The sequence below is a fragment of the Paroedura picta genome, chromosome 1, assembly GCF_049243985.1.
Source record: "Paroedura picta isolate Pp20150507F chromosome 1, Ppicta_v3.0, whole genome shotgun sequence".
Taxonomy (NCBI): Eukaryota; Metazoa; Chordata; class Lepidosauria; order Squamata; family Gekkonidae; genus Paroedura; species Paroedura picta.
In genome coordinates this window covers 4,438,379-4,457,661 of record NC_135369.1, presented here as the reverse complement: position 1 = coordinate 4,457,661, position 19,283 = coordinate 4,438,379, and the positions used below count along the sequence as shown (strand labels likewise).

General features: G+C 47.0%; 1 protein-coding gene across 3 annotated transcripts in view; it reads right to left on the bottom strand.

Annotated features, from left to right (window-relative positions):
- LOC143829396 (methanethiol oxidase-like) overlaps positions 1 to 7,986 on the bottom strand; it is a 29,583-nt gene extending 21,597 nt beyond the window's left edge. For 2 of the 3 annotated variants that reach the window (XM_077320218.1, XM_077320208.1), the window contains exons 1-3: positions 7,832 to 7,986; positions 2,288 to 2,338; positions 1,027 to 1,145 (exon numbers count right to left, since the gene is read on the bottom strand). In XM_077320218.1, the coding sequence (XP_077176333.1) occupies positions 1,027 to 1,145; positions 2,288 to 2,338; positions 7,832 to 7,844 (183 nt within the window). In that variant the 5' untranslated portion in view covers positions 7,845 to 7,986. The remainder of the gene's footprint in view (positions 1 to 1,026; positions 1,146 to 2,287; positions 2,339 to 7,831) is intronic. The other variant, XM_077320199.1, reaches the window with a different exon arrangement.
- Between the last annotated feature and the right edge of the window lie 11,297 nt (positions 7,987 to 19,283).

Here is a 19,283-nt window from a genome sequence, read left to right as displayed (position 1 = left end):
CCCTTGAAGACCTCTTTTTTAAAAACCCGAAAACACCTGTAGCAACGCATATTCGTTCCAGGAGCTGGCGCTTAATCGTTTACAGGCTCCTCAAGTAAAAAAGTAGGGAGCTTTGTTTAACTTTTAATCACTTCTGTGGAGGGACTTTAGACGGAGAAGTCTGAATCTATGCTGCTAAGCTTCCACCCAAGTGCTTTACCTACTTCTTCTAGAATCTTCTTCTTCCATGCAACTACGGCGGCACGGTTGGTGTGGGCGAAGCACTGGAAGGCGACTGAGACTCCAACTATTTCTACATGGCTTGATAAATCTTAAGATAATATCAGACTACATCAAGTATGATATACGTGTATTGATGACACCTATCAGCTGGTCACTTTTTTTTTTGTCTTTTGCTTTTCTGTTTTTGTTCTTTGCTTTTCTGTAAATGCTTTTTATAAGAACAAATAATAATAAAAACTGAATTAAAAAAAAAACCCTATTAAAATGGACAAACAATGCAGTAGACCAACAACCCAAAAGCATGGCGGAAACTCCCCCCCTACCCCCAACCCCTACCCCTACCTCTAGAGGAAGGAGGCCGGACAGACAAAGTAACCAAAGTTGCAGATTAACACCAGGGGGACTCCCATCGATCTTCCCCCACTGGCCCAGCCTCAGCCGTAGACCTGGCGGAAGAGCTCCATTTTGCAGGCCTTGCGGAATGATGAAAGCTCCCACAGGGCTCTCAGCTCACCCAGGAGCTCATTCCACCAGGTCTGGGCCAGGACTGAAAAGTTCCTGGCCCTGATTCAGGACAGTCGTGCTTCTTTGGGGTGCTTCACGGGGTTTCCCTCGGTCGTCTTCCATCCAAAGACTAGCCAGGGCCACCCACACTGAATTGTTGAGATCAAATGAGACCAGGCTGGCCTGGGCCACCCAGGTGTGGGCATGTTCATTGCTACCCTCTCTTCCTCCATCCCTGGAACTCAAGGGGAGGAAGGGCAAAGTCAAGCATTCCCCAAGGAAAAGAGTTCTGGCCAGAACCTTGCAATAAGTTGGAGATTCCGGATTCACGTCCACCGTCGCCAGGTAGTCGGGCTCTTGGCCACGGATGCCGGTGCCGGTTAAGACACAGTTAACATATATGAGTTCCTCTCTGGGGCCTGGGAAAACAAAAGGGACCTTTGGAAGTCAAGCAACGGGAGCAGCTGCAGCTTTCTTGAGTCAAGGCCCTCTCTCTCCCCGGAGCATGTTTTTGCTTTCAATAAAACATTCGGCTTCTCTGAAAAAATGAGCAAAACTCCAGCAACACCTTGTGGCAGAAGAGGGCTGCTTCAGCTTTGCAAGCCGCTTTCCATCCTGCCCACAGCAGTAGCTTGCCTGCTACAGAAGGGCTTTGCAATATCTCCCTGTCTCTGTCTCCGTCTCTGTCTCTCTCTGTCTCTCTCTGTCTCTGTCTCTCTGTCTCTGTCTCTCCATCTCTCTCTGTCTCTTTCTGTCTCTGTCTCCGTCTCTCTGTCTCTCTCTGTCTCTCTCTGTCTCTGTCTCTCCATCTCTCTCTGTCTCTGTCTCCGTCTCTCTGTCTCTCTCTTTGGGTGTTTCACTGCCAACACGGGCTGTTTTATGATATTTCCTACTGAGAATCAAAGTCCAGCTTCCGTTTCCCAATACTAAGGTCTAGCCTCCGTGCTATCTTCTGCCCAGGCCCTGGTCTGATTCTGCACTTACTTTGTTTTTTTTCCAGTGTGGATCCTGCTGAATTCAGATTGATTTGAACTCGGGTCTTCCTCTTCCCCCCCCCCTCCCCATTGAAACAAAAAAGTGTTCTGCACTTGATTGGGAAAACTCAGAAGGGGAGGAGGGAGAGAAGCCCAGGCAGAGCCTATTTCTTGCTTTCTTTTCTTGAAGGGGGGGGGGGGGCTTCAAGACAACAGAGAAGGGAGGGAAAAAAACCACGAGGCAAATCTCTATCCACAGAAGTGAGGGCTTCTGCAGTTTCTACAGAAAGAAAATTAGGGCTTTCTCTTTAAGAGAGAAAGTAATCATTTTGTGGCTTGCTCCACCTCCTGCCGCAGCCAATTTTTGGCTGGCTCCACCTCCTGCCGCAGCCATTTTATGGCTGGCTACGCTTCCTGTGGCAGCCATTTTGTGCCTGGCTCATCCTCCTGTGGCAGCCATTTTGTAGATGTATCCACCACACTGTGTCCAATTTCCCAGGAACCCCCACCCCCCACAGGCTCTCAAAGATACTAGAAATCACCCTTCGGCCAAGGCTCGAGCGAACTCGGAGCTCAAAAGAACTTACCTTTTTTGGCATCCAGAGGGGCTGCAGGTGCATTCTTCAAATCACTGAGCCCTGTCCCGGGGGAAAGGGAGAGATACTCATATTGTTATGTATATCCATATTCTGCATGGCATGCCAATATGCAAATGATGGCTTGAAGGCCACTCTATCACTGGCTCTTAAAGACTTAACAAAGGGACCAATCCAAGGGCCCTGTTAAGACCCAATCAGGGTTAAGGTACCATCAGAATCCTCGACAGCCTGCCTGAATGACATATAAGCTCATATGAGTGTCCTGTATGGTATTCAGAGTTGGAGTTAGTTTGAACAAAGAGCTGTTTTTGAAGAACATCTAGTCTGTGACTACCGAAGCTCATTATTATTACATATCCCTTCCAAGAGCGCATTAGAACATGGAAGAACCTCGAAGAATCCTGGCTCTGTGATTCAAAGGTGTTGTGCCTCAGTTTCCCTTCAGCCTCCATGGCTAGGAGCCACACTTAGACCTCTCCTCCAAGAATCTATCTAATCCCTGTTTCCAGCCCTTTATTCCTGTGGCCATCACCACATCCTCTGGCAGTGAATGGCACATTTTCAACCCTCTCACTTTCATCACCGAAGGTAAAGAACAGCCCTGGTTTTCCATCTCCAAAATTACAACTTGCCCCCTGTCCGCCAAAAGAGGTGCAATGGACACGCTAGCCCGGCACAGATGGAATCCCTCCAGAAATGTTTATTCCTTTTTCTGAGTGATGGACACATCCATTGGCAAACCTATTCACTCTAATTAACCCTACTGGTCAAATCCCTGAAGCTTGGCTAAGCTCTATTATCTTGCCCATATTTAAAAAGGGTAACATCAATCTGCCAGGTAACTACCGCCCTATTAGTCTACTGTTATAAGCAAGCTGTATGCAAAATACCTAGCCAACATGTGGCTGGGCCCGACCCCCTAACCCGAGAGGTGTGTTGCTTGCCAGGGGCGAAAATTAAAGATGTTTCAGAAAAGCTGTCCAAACTCCTCAAATCTACGGATCACTACCCATTTGTGATGGTCCATGTGGGAACGAATGACATGACCCTGAATACCATCGCTCCTATTAAAAAAGACTATCAAGATCTGGGGAGGAAGCTCAAGCAAATGGGGGCACAAGTGGTATTCTCTTCAATCTTACCTGTCAAGGGAAGAGGAATGCGTCGGGAGAGGAAGATAATGGAGGTGAATCACTGGCTGCGTAGTTGGTGCCAGCAGGAGAGATTTGGTTTCTGGGACCATGGGATAGGCTTTCTTGAGGAAGGCCTACTAGCACCTGATGGACTGCACTTATCGAAACTGGGGAAGAATGTGTTTGGCAGGAACCTGGGGAGATTCATCAGGAGAGCTTTAAACTAAAGCCACTAGGGGAAGGAGACGATCAACATAGGGAGTGTATGGAAGGAAAACGATCGGAGGCAGCCCAACCAGCAAGGCCAGCTCATAGGGAACCAAAAGTAAAAGGATTCAGATGTCTTTATACTAACGCCCAAAGCATGGGCAATAAAAAGGAAGAGCTGGAACTTCTCATGCTGTTGGAAAGGTATGATCTAGTAGGCATCACAGAAACTTGGTGGAATGATTCTCATGACTGGAATGTAATGGTGGATGGATATGAACTGTTCAGAAAAAACAGAATAGATCGAAGAGGTGGAGGAGTGGCACTGTATGTGAGGAAAGGGCTTACCTGTCAGGAAATTCTAGTGAAGGAGAGCATATCTACAGTGGAAAGCATCTGGGTGAAAATGAGCGAGGGGAAAACAAACAGTGTGGTGGTTGGTGTCTGCTACCGACCGCCTGACCAACGAAAGGATGTGGATGCTGCACTTTGTGAGCAGCTTGAGAAAATATCCAAGCGGCAGGACCTTGTCATCATGGGTGACTTCAATTTCCCAGATATGTGCTGGGAAACAAACTCTGCGAAGCGTCCTCAGTCATGCAAGTTTCTGACCTGCCTGGCTGACAATTTCATTTATCAAATGGTAGATGAACCCACAAGAGGTTCAGCCATACTGGACTTAATACTGACCAACAGGCAAGAGTTGGTGGATGAGGTGAAGGAGGTGGGGACCCTAGGGGGAAGTGACCATGTCCTCATAGAATTCCGTTTGAGATGGGGAGCCAAGGAAGCTTGTAGCCAGACGCGGATGTTGGATTTTCGTAGGGCAAACTTTAATAAACTCAGAGACATGATGAGCGTCATACCATGGACAAGAATGCTGGAAGGGAAGGGAGCATGTGAAGGGTGGGCACTACTCAAACAGGAGCTATTGCATGCTCAATCAATGACTATCCCAGAAAGACGAAAACACTGCAGGAGCTCTAAGAAGCCTATTTGGATGCCAAGTAAAGTACTCAAAAGAGGGGAATCTAACTGATAAAATACCCATTAATACAGGAGTGAACCAGGGATGCATTCTTGCTCCTCATTTATTTAATCTTTTCCTTAGCAATTTCCATGCTCTTTTTGGGAGAACCAGGACCATTCCGCAGTTTCTTTGTAGCAGGAGTGTGGCAAATTGTAATCACCACTAAAATGCAGTTATGCACAATGTCGTGGACCATCTGCCACACTCCTGAAACCAATCCGCAAAAAGCACTTCATTGTAGCGCTTCCAGGGAAATCCCAAAAAGTGTATTCACACTCTGGAAAGTGCTACACTCTTGGAACCAATCTGCAACACTAGCAGAAAAGTTCTGTGCGTTACCATGGTTGTGGTTTCAGCAAAGTCCCTCCCCCTGGCTCTCTCCTCTGATCTTCCGGCGAAGCGATCGCCATTTTTTTTCTCAGAGCGAGCGGAGAGCAATGAACTAGTGAGCCTTCATTCACCCAGCGAGGCTTCCCCGGCTGCAGTCCCTCTGTTTTAAGTCACCAAGCACCACACAGCCCCATTTACTGGTTTATTTTCCCTTTATTTTTCCCTTTATTTTCGGTTGAAAATTGTGCCCATGCACGGGGGGGGGGGGAGGATTTTTTTTCACTTGGGGGAGCGTGGCAACGATGAAACAGCAGCTCACACACCACCTGCTAGCTAGATGGGTCTCTCCGTTGCAACGAATCAATGGAGATTCGTTGCAACGTGTGTGTGTGTGTTTTTTTAAACCTGCCTTAAAGTGAAAGGGGCTTTTCGGGAGCATGCTAATGGCCTCCCATTGGCTGCTTGTTTGATTGATGGCCAGGGGCAGGACAAAAGCTCGGCAAATATCGCTTCCTGGATAGCGATTTTTGCCGAGACCGGAAACCTGTGGGAAATGATCGAAATACAACTGGATTCCACTACAAAGACATGTATGCATAACGACGAATTCCACTATTTAAATTGGTGTTTTTTCATTCTGAAACCAATGGCGTTTTTTCGTTCTGAAACCAATTTGCAACACTGGTGCGGTAGGTAATAGACCTAAACCTCTGTTACTGTACATGGATGATACAATCATCCTTTCAAGAACCCCAATATGCCTAACAAGATATCTTAGAACTTTTATAGATTACTGTACCAAAAACCATCTCACGATTAATTTTGAGAAAACTAAGACCTTAGTCTTTGCCAAAGCAAGACATAAATAACAGTGGAATGTGCGAGGCAATCGATTTGAGCAAGTATATCACTTCAAATATCTTGGTAAGAATTTTAGCTATAACAACAAGTGGATCTACCTTATAGAGAAGACTGTCAAATCCTCTAAGGGGCAACTGGCTTTACTGGCAAAATGTTTCCACCAGAAGGGTAATAGGAATTTCTCGGCTGCAATGAAAATCTATGCAGCTAAAATAATCCCCCAGCTGCTTTTTGGTAGCCCAATCTGGATTGGTGCATTCAGCAAAAAAGATGAAAAATGTCAATCTACCTTTTAAAGGTAATTGTTGGATGTACCAAAATGTGTCACAAATCATACACTTTTAGCGGAGCTTGGTCAACAAACTCTAGAAACCAGAGCCTCGTTTTCTACATTCAAATACTGGTTAAAAGTGCCAACATCTGTGTCTGGCTACAAGCTTCCTTGGCTCCCCATCTCAAAAGGAATTCTATGAGGACATGGTCACTTCCCCCTAGGGTCCCCACCTCCTTCACCTCATCCACCAACTCTTGCCTGTTGGTCAGTATTAAGTCCAGTATGGCTGAACCTCTTGTGGGTTCATCTACCATTTGATAAATGAAATTGTCAGCCAGGCAGGTCAGAAAGTTGCATGATGGAGGAAGAGGTTCTGCCAGCGAGCTTGTCTCCAGCAAAGTCAGCCAGTTTTTTTCTCTCTCTGTCTCTCCCTCCCTCCCTGTCTTTCTTAGGGGACCTGAATGGGTTTAGATTGTTCTGCTCCGCTCCGTTTTATCCTTACAACAACCGTGCGAGGTAGGTCAGCCTGGGAGTGTGTGACTGGCCCAGGGTCAACAGGATCATTCAGGATTATTCCAGACCCTCACCCCCACTCCAGAATACTGCCACTCATGGCTATAGAAAGCCAGTGTGGTGTAGCATTTCAGGTGCCAGACTAGGATCGGGGGAACACAGGTTCGAATCCCCCACTCTCCGAAGGAAGCTCAATAGGGGGGCATTGGGCCAGTCACATCTTCCCGAATTAGGCTACCTGGCAGGGATGTTGTGAGGATGAAATAGCAGAAGGAAGAATGATATCCTTTCCCCACTGGGGAGAAAGGTGAGATATAAATGAAGAAATTAAATAAATAAATAAATAAATAAATAAATAAATAAATAAATAAATAAATAAATAAATAAATAAATAAAGAAAGAAAGAAAGAAAGAAAGAAAGAAAGAAAGAAAGAAAGAAAGAAAGAAAGAAAGATCAATTGAGATGTGGAGGCTGGGGAATGAGATGTGCCAAAGCATGGAGAGGAGCTCTCCCTGGTGCTGGTGCTAGGGGCCCATCGGACCCTCCAACCTCTGGGCTGTCTCTCTAGGGATGGCAAATGAGGAGAGCCTGGTGACCTCAGACTGAGGGCCGATCTGTGCCAGTCATGGCCTGACAGAGACTCTGAGAATTTCTCCAGCTGCGTGGGGTCAATGGAGAAGAGCAGAGGACTCCAGTCCATAAAGAAGAAGAAGAAGAAGAAGAGTTGGTTCTTATATGCCGCTTTTCCCTACCCGAAGGAGGCTCAAAGCAGCTTACAGTCGCCTTCCCATTCCTCTCCCCACAACAGACACCCTGTGGGGTGGGTGAGGCTGAGAGAGCCCTGATATTCCTGCCTGGTCAGAACAGTTTTATCAGTGCCGTGGCGAGCCTAAGGTCACCCAGCTGGTTGCATGTGGGGGAGCGCAGAATCGAACCTGACATGCCAGATAAGTCCGCACTCCTAACCACTACACCAAACTGGCTATCTAAAGATAGATTGAATTCACCACTCCTCCTCCAGAAGCCTGAGGGGGTATTGGGGCAGTCTCAGTTCTCCTCGAGCTCTCTTATCTGCACCTGCCTCACAATATTCCTAAAGGACAGAAAAAAGCAGAGTATAAAACCCACCTCTTGTGATTCACTGTTGTCCCCCCCCTCCCCCATAAAATGGACCCTCTCTTACTTTTATGGGACATCTTTGGGTCCGATCTCTTCACTGCCGGCCGATCTAGAGAAATTTCTGCAGTCGGATTTTGTATGCCTGTCAGCAAAAAAGGTGCTCGTGGCCATCCAAGCAAACCCACAGGAGTATTATACACAGACTGATGTAGGAGGGGAGAAGCAAGAAGGGAGGGAGGAGGATGGTTTGTTTTGCCACCCTCTGTCCACCCCTCTGGGAGCAGACGTTGGTGCTGCCACACCCTCCTGCAATGCAAGACTGAGATAATCACCTCCTTCCCCTTTCTGGAGAAAATACAAACAAGATTTATATTCTGGGCAATCAAGTTTTTCCCTTCTTGATACACCGAAGAACGGTGTTAGAGTCAGATGTTGAAGAGAGGGGAAATAGTCAATATCGAATTGCATTTCCAATAGCTGTTGGACAGAAAAGACTCCATGGCTAGCCCTCCCAGATCTTGGGTTGCCAACGTGGGTTGCCAGCCCACAAGAGATTCAGCCATACTGGACTTCATACTGACCAATAGGCAAGAGTTGGTGGATGGGGTGAAGGAGGTGGGGACCCTAGGGGGAAGTGACCATGTCCTCATAAGAAGCTGAGAGTGAGCTAAGATTGGCCAGGGAAGCCCACTGTAACAAGAAAAGATTTTTCAGTTATGTGAGGACCAAACATAAAGGAGGCAATAGGCCCACTGTTGGGTGCAGATGGATAAACTCTAACGGAAGATGCAGAGAAAGCAGAAAGGCTCAGCGCCTATTTTACATCTGTTTTTTCCCCACAGGTCAAAGGGTTTAGGCACATCTAGAGATGGCAGTAGCCAAGGGACTTGGAATTATGATGAACAGTTGAAATGTAATACATGAAATGGACATTGTCTACAGGATTCAAATGGTTTATGAAACTACAGAGTTGTGCTGCGGTGAATATTTTTGGTGGGGCGTTTCTGTTTATTGTTATTTATTAATTATAATAAAATTATTATTTTTTTAAAAAAGGAGTGATCTGCAAATATCTGGAGGACAATTTGGTGATCTAGGGAATTCAGCATGGATTTGTCTCCAACAGGTCCTGTCAGACCAACCTGGTTTAATTTTTTGACGAAGTAACAGATTTGCTGGATCGTGGAAATTCGGTTAATGTCCAGTACTTTTTAACATATTTATTAATGATCTAGATGAGGGGGTGGAGGGACTCTATGATTCTATGATTTGGAAATGTGACTTATCTGTTAAGAGGATTTAGTCAATCTTTAATCCTGATTGAGTCAAATCAGGTCACTGTTGAGGATGGGGAAACCCAACTCCTGCGCCCCTCCCCTTTGGTTGGAAGGGGCCCCCATTGCTCTCATGGTGAAAACCCCTGGTCTTGACCAACCACATGGGAATCCATGTCATGAAATACCTTTACCTTTGCCACATGGGTCCCCTGCAGTACTGAACCATAGAATCATAGAGTTGGAAGGGGCCCTACAGGCTATCTAGTCCAACGCCCTGCTCAACGCAGGATCAGCCAAAAACATCCGAGAAAAGTGTGTATCCAACCTTTGCTTGAAGACTGCCAGTGAGGGGGAGCTCACCACCTCCTTAGGCAGCCTATTCCACGGCTGAACTACTCTGACTGTGAAACAATTTTCCTGATATCTAGCCTATATCATTGTACTTGTAGTTTAAACCCATTACTGTGCGTCCTTTCCTCTGCAGCCAATGGGAACAGCATCCTGCCCTTTTCCAAGTGACAACCTTTCAAATACTTAAAGAGAGCTATCATGTCCCCTCTCAACCTCCTTTTCTCCAGGCTGAACATTCCCAAGTCCCTCAACCTATCTTCATAGGGCTTGGTCCCTTGGCCCCAGATCATCCTCGTTGCTTTCCTCTGTACCCTTTCAATTTTATCTACGTCCTTCTTGAAGTGAGGCCTCCAGAAATGCACACAGTATTCCAGGTGTGGTCTGACCAGTGCCGACTATGGGACTATGACATTGTGTGATTTTGATATGATGTCCCTGTTGATACAGCTCCATATGGCATTTGCGTTTTTTACCGCTGCATCACACTGCCTGCTCATGTTTAGTTTACAATCCACAAGTACCCCAAGGTCTCGTTCACACACAGTGTTACCTAGAAGCGTATCCCCCATCCAGTAGGCATGCTTTTCATTTTTCTGACCCAGATGCAGAACTTTACACTTATCTTTATTACATTGCATCTTGTTCTCATTTGCCCATTTTCATTTGCCTCACATAACTGAAAAAATCTTTTCTTGTTGTAATGGGCTTCCCTGGCCAATCTTAGCTCTCTCAGCTTTGGCCTTTCTGATGATTGATCTACAGTGCCTAGTAACCTGTAGGTACTCTTCTTTAGAGCTCTGTCCTTCCCTCCATTTCCTGAACATTTTCCTTTTCTTTCTTAGTTCCTCTTGAAGTTCTCTGTTCATCCAAATAGGCTTCTTAGAGCTCCTGCAGTGTTTTTGTCTTTCTGGGATAGTCATTGATTGAGCATGCAATAGCTCTTGTTTGAGTAGCGCCCACCCTTCACATGTTCCCTTCCCTTCCAGCATTCTCGTCCATGGTATGACACTCATCATGTCTCTGAGTTTATTAAAGTTTGCCCTACGAAAATCCAACATCCGCGTCTGGCTACAAGCTTCCTTGGCTCCCCATCTCAAAAGGAATTCTATGAGGACATGGTCACTTCCCCCTAGGGTCCCCACCTCCTTCACCCCATCCATCAACTCTTGCCTGTTGGTCAGTATTAAGTCCAGTATGGCTTGTGGATTCATCTACTATTTGATAAATGAAATTGTTAGTCAGGCATGGTTTCCTTTATCAAATAAAACACACTTGCATGGGTATGTCTGGGTGGAGTCCTTGGTCTATGGTTTGCCTGCGTGGTAACTGGACCGAAGTGATGGTAATTTTTTTGCTTCAGCTTTTTTTTTTTTTTGCCGGTATCTGGATTTTGCTGATCTGTAGACTTTCTGCCTTTTGGTTGGTGTTTAGGGATTGCAATGCCTTCTCTGTGTAATCCAACATAATAGTTACTGAGATTATCCAGTTTTTCTCAAAAGCTAGCCTAAAGATCCACAAAATCCAGCTCCCAGTACCCAAAAAGGCAGAAGCAAACAATCAGGGTGTAAACTGCACGGAGCTTTTATTCCAACCCCAGATCGATTCAGTCCCTGCCCTCTACGCAGAATGCGATTTCCGTCTGGATTTGGGGCGATTTAAAATTTCCTTCTGCAGCAAGAAGGATTGATCCGGTGTGACCCTACCTTTATTGTGGAATATCTCAGAGTGCTGTTAATCCTCAATATCCATTTGGGAAAGAAAGCTCCATGGTAGAGAACCTCTGATAGGCTACACCTGGTCATGTGACACGCTTGCCTTAAAGGAGAAGCCCCTAAATTTCTCTCAACTTCTGTAGGTCCTGGATTTTTCCTCCCTCCTCTGCCCTTTTTGATCCTCTCCCCCCACCCCTCCAAGAAAAGAAAGAGGCTCCCTGCCTGGTTCCTGGGTGGGTGGGTAGATGGAGGATGGATGGATGGATGGATATATGGATGGATGGATATGGGAGAGGTCTTTCCCATCACCTACTTCTTGGCTCTTTTTCTTCTTCTTTTTCCTCAGTGTTTCAAGGCTGGATAACAGCTGGGCTCCTTTTGCAAGAGGAAATGGAAAATGCATTATTCGTACAAAAAAAAAAAACTCCTCAAATTCAGCCATGCTCAGCACCACAGCGGTTAAGGTTGTGACACAGCTTGAACAAGAAGTTCAATTGATTTGAGGAAATGAGGGGCTGTGGGATTTTCTGCAAGCACAAGTTGGAAATAAAGAGAAAACAATGTGACAAAGTGACCACAAACCACAGCCACAAAAGCGAAGTGGAAGTTGGTAGATAAATCCCTAAGTCCTCACTTAACCCCGACTGTCAACAAACCCAGCTAAATTTCTAAAAGATGCTAAGGATTTGGCAGTTGGGTATCTTTTTGGAGGACTTTTAGGCCTTAGGCAGAGCGATGGATCCTGCAGAACTGGGCTGCTTTTAGCCAAGGCTCCCCCTGCTTCAAGGTGGGAGTACAATGTAGTACAACAGAGAAGGGCTGTTGCCCAATGACAGAGCAACTGCTTGGCATGCACAAGGTCCCCGGTTCAATCCCCGGGGTCTCCTGCTGAAAGGACCAGTGGGGAGGTGACAAGAAAGACCTCAGCTTGAGGCCCTGGGGAACCACTACCACGTCCTGATGTGTGGGGGCCATTCGCAAATGGGATACTCCTGGGAGCGCCCCCAAACTTCATCTAAAAAGTGTAACTGGGGTGGGGCTGTGATAAAGTGACCAGATCTCAAGATTGGCAAAGAGGAACACCACTGACGGGTTTTTTTTTGCCAACTTCCAGTTTTGGCCTGGAGGTCCACTGACAGGGGTGGCCAACCTCCAGTTTTGGCCTGGAGGTCCAGAACCACCTAAGGCCTGCACAGCTTGGAGACACCAGGTGGTTGCCAATCTCCAGCCGCAGCCTGGAATTCTGGAATCATCCTTAATAAATTATGAGTAGGACAGGTTGGATAGGGGCATAATCCATTTGGAATTTGTTAGGTAAGTATTTAAATTAATGAGGGTGTAATTGGGTAGGTATTTGAATTGATTAGGGGGTCAGATCAAAAAGGGTAAGGGAGCAATCAGTTAGTGGTGAATGAATTGATTAGGGAATGTTGTGGGTTGATAAAGGTTTTTAAATTTTTTTAATGTAAACATTTCAGTTTCTGCAACATATTGGCCTCCACATGCAGCCAGCTGGGTGACCTTGGGTTCGCCACTTCTGAACAAGCAGTGAAATCAGGGCTCTCTCAGCTTCACCCACCTCACAGGGGGTCTGTTGTGGGGAGAGGAAAGGGAAGGCGACTGTAAGCCGCTTTGAGACTCCTTTGGGTAGGGAAAAGCGGCATCTAAGAACCAACTCTTCTTCTTCTTCAGTAATATCAGGGCTCTCCCAGCCTCACCCACCTCACAGGGTGTCTGTTGTGGGGAGAGGAAAGGGAAGGCGAATGGAAGCCCCTTTGAGCCGCCTTCGGGCAGGGAAAAGCGGCATATAAGAACCAACTCTTCTTCTTCTTCAGTAATCTCAGGGCTCTCTCAGGCTCACCCACCTCACAGGGTGTCTGTTGTGGGGAGAGGAAAGGGAAGGCGACTGTAAGCCGCTTTGAGCCTCCTTCGGGTAGAGAAAAGCAGCACATAAGAACCAACTCTTCTTCTTCTTCAGTAATCTCAGGGCTCTCTTAGCCTCCCCTCCCTTACAGGGTGTCTGTTTTGGGGAGAGGAAAGGGAAGGCGACTGTAAGCTGCATTGAGACTCCTTCAGGTTGAGAAAAACGGCATGTATTAGCCAACACTCCTTCTTCTGCTTCTTCAGTATGGCAACAAGAAGAAGAACAGGTATGGAAAAGTGGCAGGTATGGGAAAAAGTGGCATATAAGAACCAACTCTTCTTCTTCTTCTTCTTCTTCTTCTTCTTCTTCTTCTTCTTCTTCTTCTTCATCATCATCATCATCATGTTTAACCTTTTTTTAAAAAAATATCAATCAACTCCCACCCGTTCATGAAACTCTTCCAGGGCCAGCAAGAAACTCCAGGGTTTCACAAAACCCTGGTTGAGAAACCCTCATGTGGAACATTAAGGAGGGTCCCAAGTTGGATTTACATTCACCTGCTGTCCTCTTTGCTAATGGCACATGACCCAGGTGTTAGGCATTCTTGGAAGGAGGAACTGGGAGTCAGGTGTAGTCACTCAGCCCTGCTTACCACCTAAGATTAGGTAGAAAATGCAAGCTCCTGGCTCAGTAAAGGGGTCTGTTTGGTCGGCTTAGCTTGGAGAGGAGCCGACTGAGAGGGGATCCGATAGCCATCTTCGTATTTAAAAGGGTAAAAAATTTTGGAGGTTAAAATATTTTTATTAAATTATCTCCCTTCTACAAAGCACCATATATAAAGCTGATTTTTCAAAATATATATTTTATGTACAAATCTTTCAAGTAACTAGGACCAGCTTCCAAATTACACAATTCAGCATTAGCAACCTCGGAAATTATAAATCACACGATTCAAAGTTGCTCCAACCACAAAACAACATTGCAACAGTTAAAGCTTTTTTTTTTTCCAGCAGTAATTTATAGATACTGTGATCGGCATTTCGCAACCCTCCAGCCACAGCCACCATCTGGTCCGAACTTGTACCGGTTTCCGTTCTTTGTTATAGAATCAAAGAATCCTAGAGTTGGAAGGGGCCATACAGGCCATCTAGTCCAACCCCCTGCTCAGAATCAGAATCATAGAATCCTAGAGTTGGAAGGGGCCACACAGCCCATCTAGTCCAACCCCCTGCTCAGAATCAGAATCATAGAATCCTAGAGTTGGAAGGGGCCATACAGGCCATCTAGTCCAACCCCCTGCTCAGAATCAGAATCATAGAATCCTAGAGTTTGAAAGGGCCATACAGGCCGTCTAGTCCAACCCCCTGCTCAGAATCAGAATCATAGAATCCTATAGTTCGAAAGGGCCATACAGGCCTTCTAGTCCAACGCCCTGCTCAGAATCAGAATCATAGAATCCTAGAGTTGGAAGGGGCCATACAGGCCATCTAGTCCAACCCCCTGCTCAGAATCAGAATCATAGAATCATAGAGTTGGAAGGGGCCATACAGACCATCTAGTCCAACCCCCTGCTCAGAATCAGAATCATAGAATCATAGAGTTGGAAGGGGCCATACAGGCCATCTAGTCCAACCCCCTGCTCAGAATCAGAATCATAGAATCATAGAGTTGGAAGGGGCCATACAGGCCATCTAGTCCAACCCCCTGCTCAGAATCAGAATCATAGAATCCTAGAGTTGGAAGGGGCCACACAGCCCATCTAGTCCAACCCCCTGCTCAGAATCAGAATCATAGAATCCTAGAGTTGGAAGGGGCCATACAGGCCATCTAGTCCAACCCCCTGCTCAGAATCAGAATCATAGAATCCTAGAGTTGGAAAGGGCCATACAGGCCGTCTAGTCCAACCCCCTGCTCAGAATCAGAATCATAGAATCCTATAGTTCGAAAGGGCCATACAGGCCTTCTAGTCCAACGCCCTGCTCAGAATCAGAATCATAGAATCCTAGAGTTGGAAGGGGCCATACAGGCCATCTAGTCCAACCCCCTGCTCAGAATCAGAATCATAGAATCATAGAGTTGGAAGGGGCCATACAGACCATCTAGTCCAACCCCCTGCTCAGAACCAGAATCATAGAATCCTAGAGTTGGAAGGGGCCATACAGGCCATCTAGTCCAAACCCCTGCTCAGAATCAGAATCATAGAATCCTAGAGTTGGAAGGGGCCATACAGGCCATCTAGTCCAACGCCCTGCTCAGAATCAGAATCATAGAATCCTAGAGTTGGAAGGGGCCATACAGGCCATCTAGTCCAACGCCCTGCTCAGAATCAGAATCATAGAATCCTAGAGTTGGAAGGGGCCATACAGGCCATCTAGTCCAACGCCCTGCTCAGAATCAGAATCATAGAATCCTAGAGTTGGAAGGGGCCATACAGGCCATCTAGTCCAACCCCCTGCTCAGAACCAGAATCATAGAATCCTAGAGTTGGAAGGGGCCATACAGGCCATTTAGTCCAACCCCCTGCTCAGAATCAGAATCATAGAGTTGGAAGGGGCCATACAGGCCATCAAGTCCAACCCCCTGCTCAACGCAGGACTAGCCCTAAGCATCCTAAAGCATCCAAGAAAAGTGTGTATCCAACCTTTGCTTGAAGACTTCCAGTGAGGGGGAGCTCACCACCTCCTTAGGCAGCCTATTCCACTGCTGAACTACTCTGACTGTGAAAAACTTTTTCCTGATATCTAGCCTATATCGTTGTACTTGAAGTTTAAACCCATTACTGCGTGTCCTCTCCTCTGCAGCCAGCAGAAACAGCATCCTGCCCTCCTCCAAGTGACAACCTTTCAAATACTTAAAGAGGGCTATCATGTCCCCTCTCAACCTCCTTTTCTCCAGGCTGAACATTCCCAAGTCCCTCAACCTATCTTCATAGGGCTTGGTCCCTTGGCCCCAGATCATCTTCGTCGCTCTCCTCTGTACCCTTTCAATTTTATCGACGTCCTTCTTGAAGTGAGGCCTCCAGAACTGCACACAGTACTCCAGGTGTGGTCTGACCAGTGCCGTATACAATGGGACTATGACATCTTGTGATTTTGATGTGATGCCCCTGTTGATACAGCCCAAAATGGCATTTGCCTTTTTTACCGCTGCATCACACTGCCTGCTCATGTTTAGTTTACAGTCCACAAGTACCCCAAGTTCTCGTTCACACACAGTGCTACCTAGAAGCGTATCCCCCATCCAGTAGGCATGCTTTTCATTTTTCTGACCCAGATGCAGAACTTTACACTTATCTTTATTAAATTGCATCTTGTTCTCATTTGCCTATTTTTCCATTGTGTTCAGATCTTGTTGAACTCTGTCTCTATCTTCCGGAGTATTTGCCAGTCCTCCCAATTTGGTGTCATCTGCAAACTTGATGAGTAGTCCCTCCACCCCCTCATCTAGATCTTTAATAAATATGTTAAAAAGTACCGGGCCAAGCACCGAGCCCTGAGGTACCCCGCTACTCACCTCTCTCCAGTCTGATGAAACACCATTGACAACAACTCTTTGAGTGCGGTTCTCTAACCAATTCCCTATCCACCTAACTATCTGAAAATCCAGATTGCAGTCCTTCAACTTATCCATCAGAACATCATGGGGAACCTTGTCAAAAGCTTTGCTAAAATCCAAGTAAATGACATCAACCGAATTTCCCCGATCCAGCAAACCTGTTACTTGATCAAAAAAGGAAACCAGGTTGGTCTGGCAGGACCTGTTGGAGACAAATCCATGCTGACTTCCTTGGATCACCAAATTGTCCTCCAGATGTTTGCAGATCGCTCCCTTTAATATCTGCTCCATTATCTTCCCCACAACAGAGGTCAGACTCACTGGTCTGTAGTTTCTCGCGTCATCCTTCCTCCCTTTTTTGAAGATCGGAATAACATTTGCTCTCTTTCCTCTGCTCCCTTTCCTCTGCAGCCAACAGAAACAGCATCCTGCCCTCCTCCAAGTGACAACCTTTCAAATACTTAGAGGGCTATCATGTCCCCTCTCAACCTCCTTTTTTCCAGGCTGAACATTCCGAAGTCATAGAATCATAGAATCATAGAGTTGGAAGGGGCCATACAGGCCATCTAGTCCAACCCCCTGCTCTACGCAGGATCAGCCCTAAGCATCCTAAAGCAAGACATGCAGACATGCTTTTTAACCAGTGCCTTATGCTCTCCACTGTCCTGCCTACTGTTCCTGTTTTCATGCCTTTCATTTGTTGAAACCTAAGAAGCGTAAAGAGCCTCTTGTGGCGCAGAGTGGTAAGGCAGCAGACATGCAGTCTGAAAGCTCTGCCCATGAGGCTGGGAGAGTTCGATCCCAGCAGCCAGCTCAAGGTCGACTCAGCCTTCCATCCTTCCGAGGTCGGTAAAATGAGTACCCAGCTTGCTGGGGGGTAAACGGTAATGACTGGGGAAGGCACTGGCAAACCACCCCGTATTGAGTCTGCCATGAAAATGCTGGAGGGCGTCACCCCAAGGGTGATACCTTTTCCTTTACCTTTATGAAGCATAAGGTGTGACACTACCACCAGGTTTATGATCCGTGCAGTGGACCACAGCAGACTCCTCTCTCTAGTCTGTAGGCCTACTCTAACTTGTTGTGCCCTTTTCTCATGATCCCTCAGAAGAACTGATTTTAGCAAGGTGCTGTTCTTTTCTCTTCCTTTGTCTTGTACAGGCCTTGTTTTCCCTTGGTCTAGGTTCCGTGGTTCTACTCCAGAAATGACCGTCTCCCAGTCCTGATATTCCATTTCTGCCCAGCATTTCCCACTTTCTTCCATACATTCAAAAAGGACATTCTGTGAGTATCTTTTTGCAGGTACGTCTCGTCACGGTCTTTCCCTCCTCCAGCCTTCCCCTTTTCCTGAGCATCCTTCCCTGCCCCCTTCCCATGCCAGTCCTGATTCCCTCGCTCCAGTTCCCCTGGCATTCCTCTAAGTCCAGGTGACAGGGGGTTCGTTTGGTTCCCCTTCCCATGTCTGGGTCTCGCTGTGGGTCACGGGTTCCGGTGGTGAGGCTCGCCGCTCGGGTGCTTGTTTGTTAGGCTCTCCCTCCTGGCTGGTGGCGATTCCATCGTCCACCGCCTGGCCCCGCCATGTCTCTCTTTGGGAGGGGTTGTCGTCCACCGCCTTCGGCCTCTTGCTTCTCGTTCCCCTTTCTGCTCCCCCCCCTGGGAGACAGCTGCCCGACCTCCATGGGGTTGACCTGCGGCTGTGCCTGGCTTCCCCCTACGGCCCTGCCCCTCTCGCCCAGACAGTTTATTCCTCCAACTTCTGTGGCTTGCTTCTGGGTTTCCCCTCATCTGGAAGTTAGCGTCCCGAAAACTGTGGGGGCTTGCAATGGTGTGCCTTGTGAATTACAGTTTTTGGAATTACATGTTTAAAAATACTAATGGGATTTGGAGATGTATCATAGAATAATAGAATCATAGAGTTGGAGGGGACCTCATGGTCCAACCCCATGCACCGTGCAGGACACTCACATCCCTCTCGATCATCTACTGTCACCTGCCACCCCCTTGAGCCTTCACTGAATCAGCCTCTCTGTCAGATGGCTCTCCAGCCTCTGCTTAAAAATCTCCAAAGATGGAGAACCCACCACCTCCCGAGGAAGCCTGTTCCACTGAGGCACCACTCTGACTGTCAGGAACTTCTTCCGGATGTTTAGACGGAATTTCTTTTGAATTAATTTCATCCCATGGGTTCTGGTCCGTCCCTCTGGGGCAAGAGAGAACAACTCTGCTCCGTCCTCTCCATGGCAGCCTTTTAAATACTTGAAGATGGTTATCAGATCCCCTCTCAGTGGTCTCCTCTCCAGGCTAAACAGACCAAGCTCCCCCAACCTTTCCTCCTACGTCTTGGTCTCCAAACCCCTCACCATCTTTGTTGCCCTCCTCTGGACATGTTCCAGTTTGTCTACATCCCTCTTCAATTGGGATGTCCAAAACTGAACACAGGACTCCAAGTGAAGCCGAACCAGAGCAGAGTAAAGCGGTACCATCACCTCCCGTGATCTGGACACGATACTCCGTTTGATAAAGCCCAAAATCCCATTGGCCTTTTTAGCCACCGAGTCACACTGCTGACTCGTGTTCAATGTATGGTCTACTAAGACTCCGAGATCCTTTTCGCACATGCTACTGCCAAGACAAGTCTCCCCCACCCTATACTGGTGTAACTGGTTTTTCTATTCAGTTTAGACCAGTTCTCAAGCCTGTGAACAAAGGCAGACAGTGAGTGGGTGGAACAGAAGGGATAGATACTGAGTTTGCCTC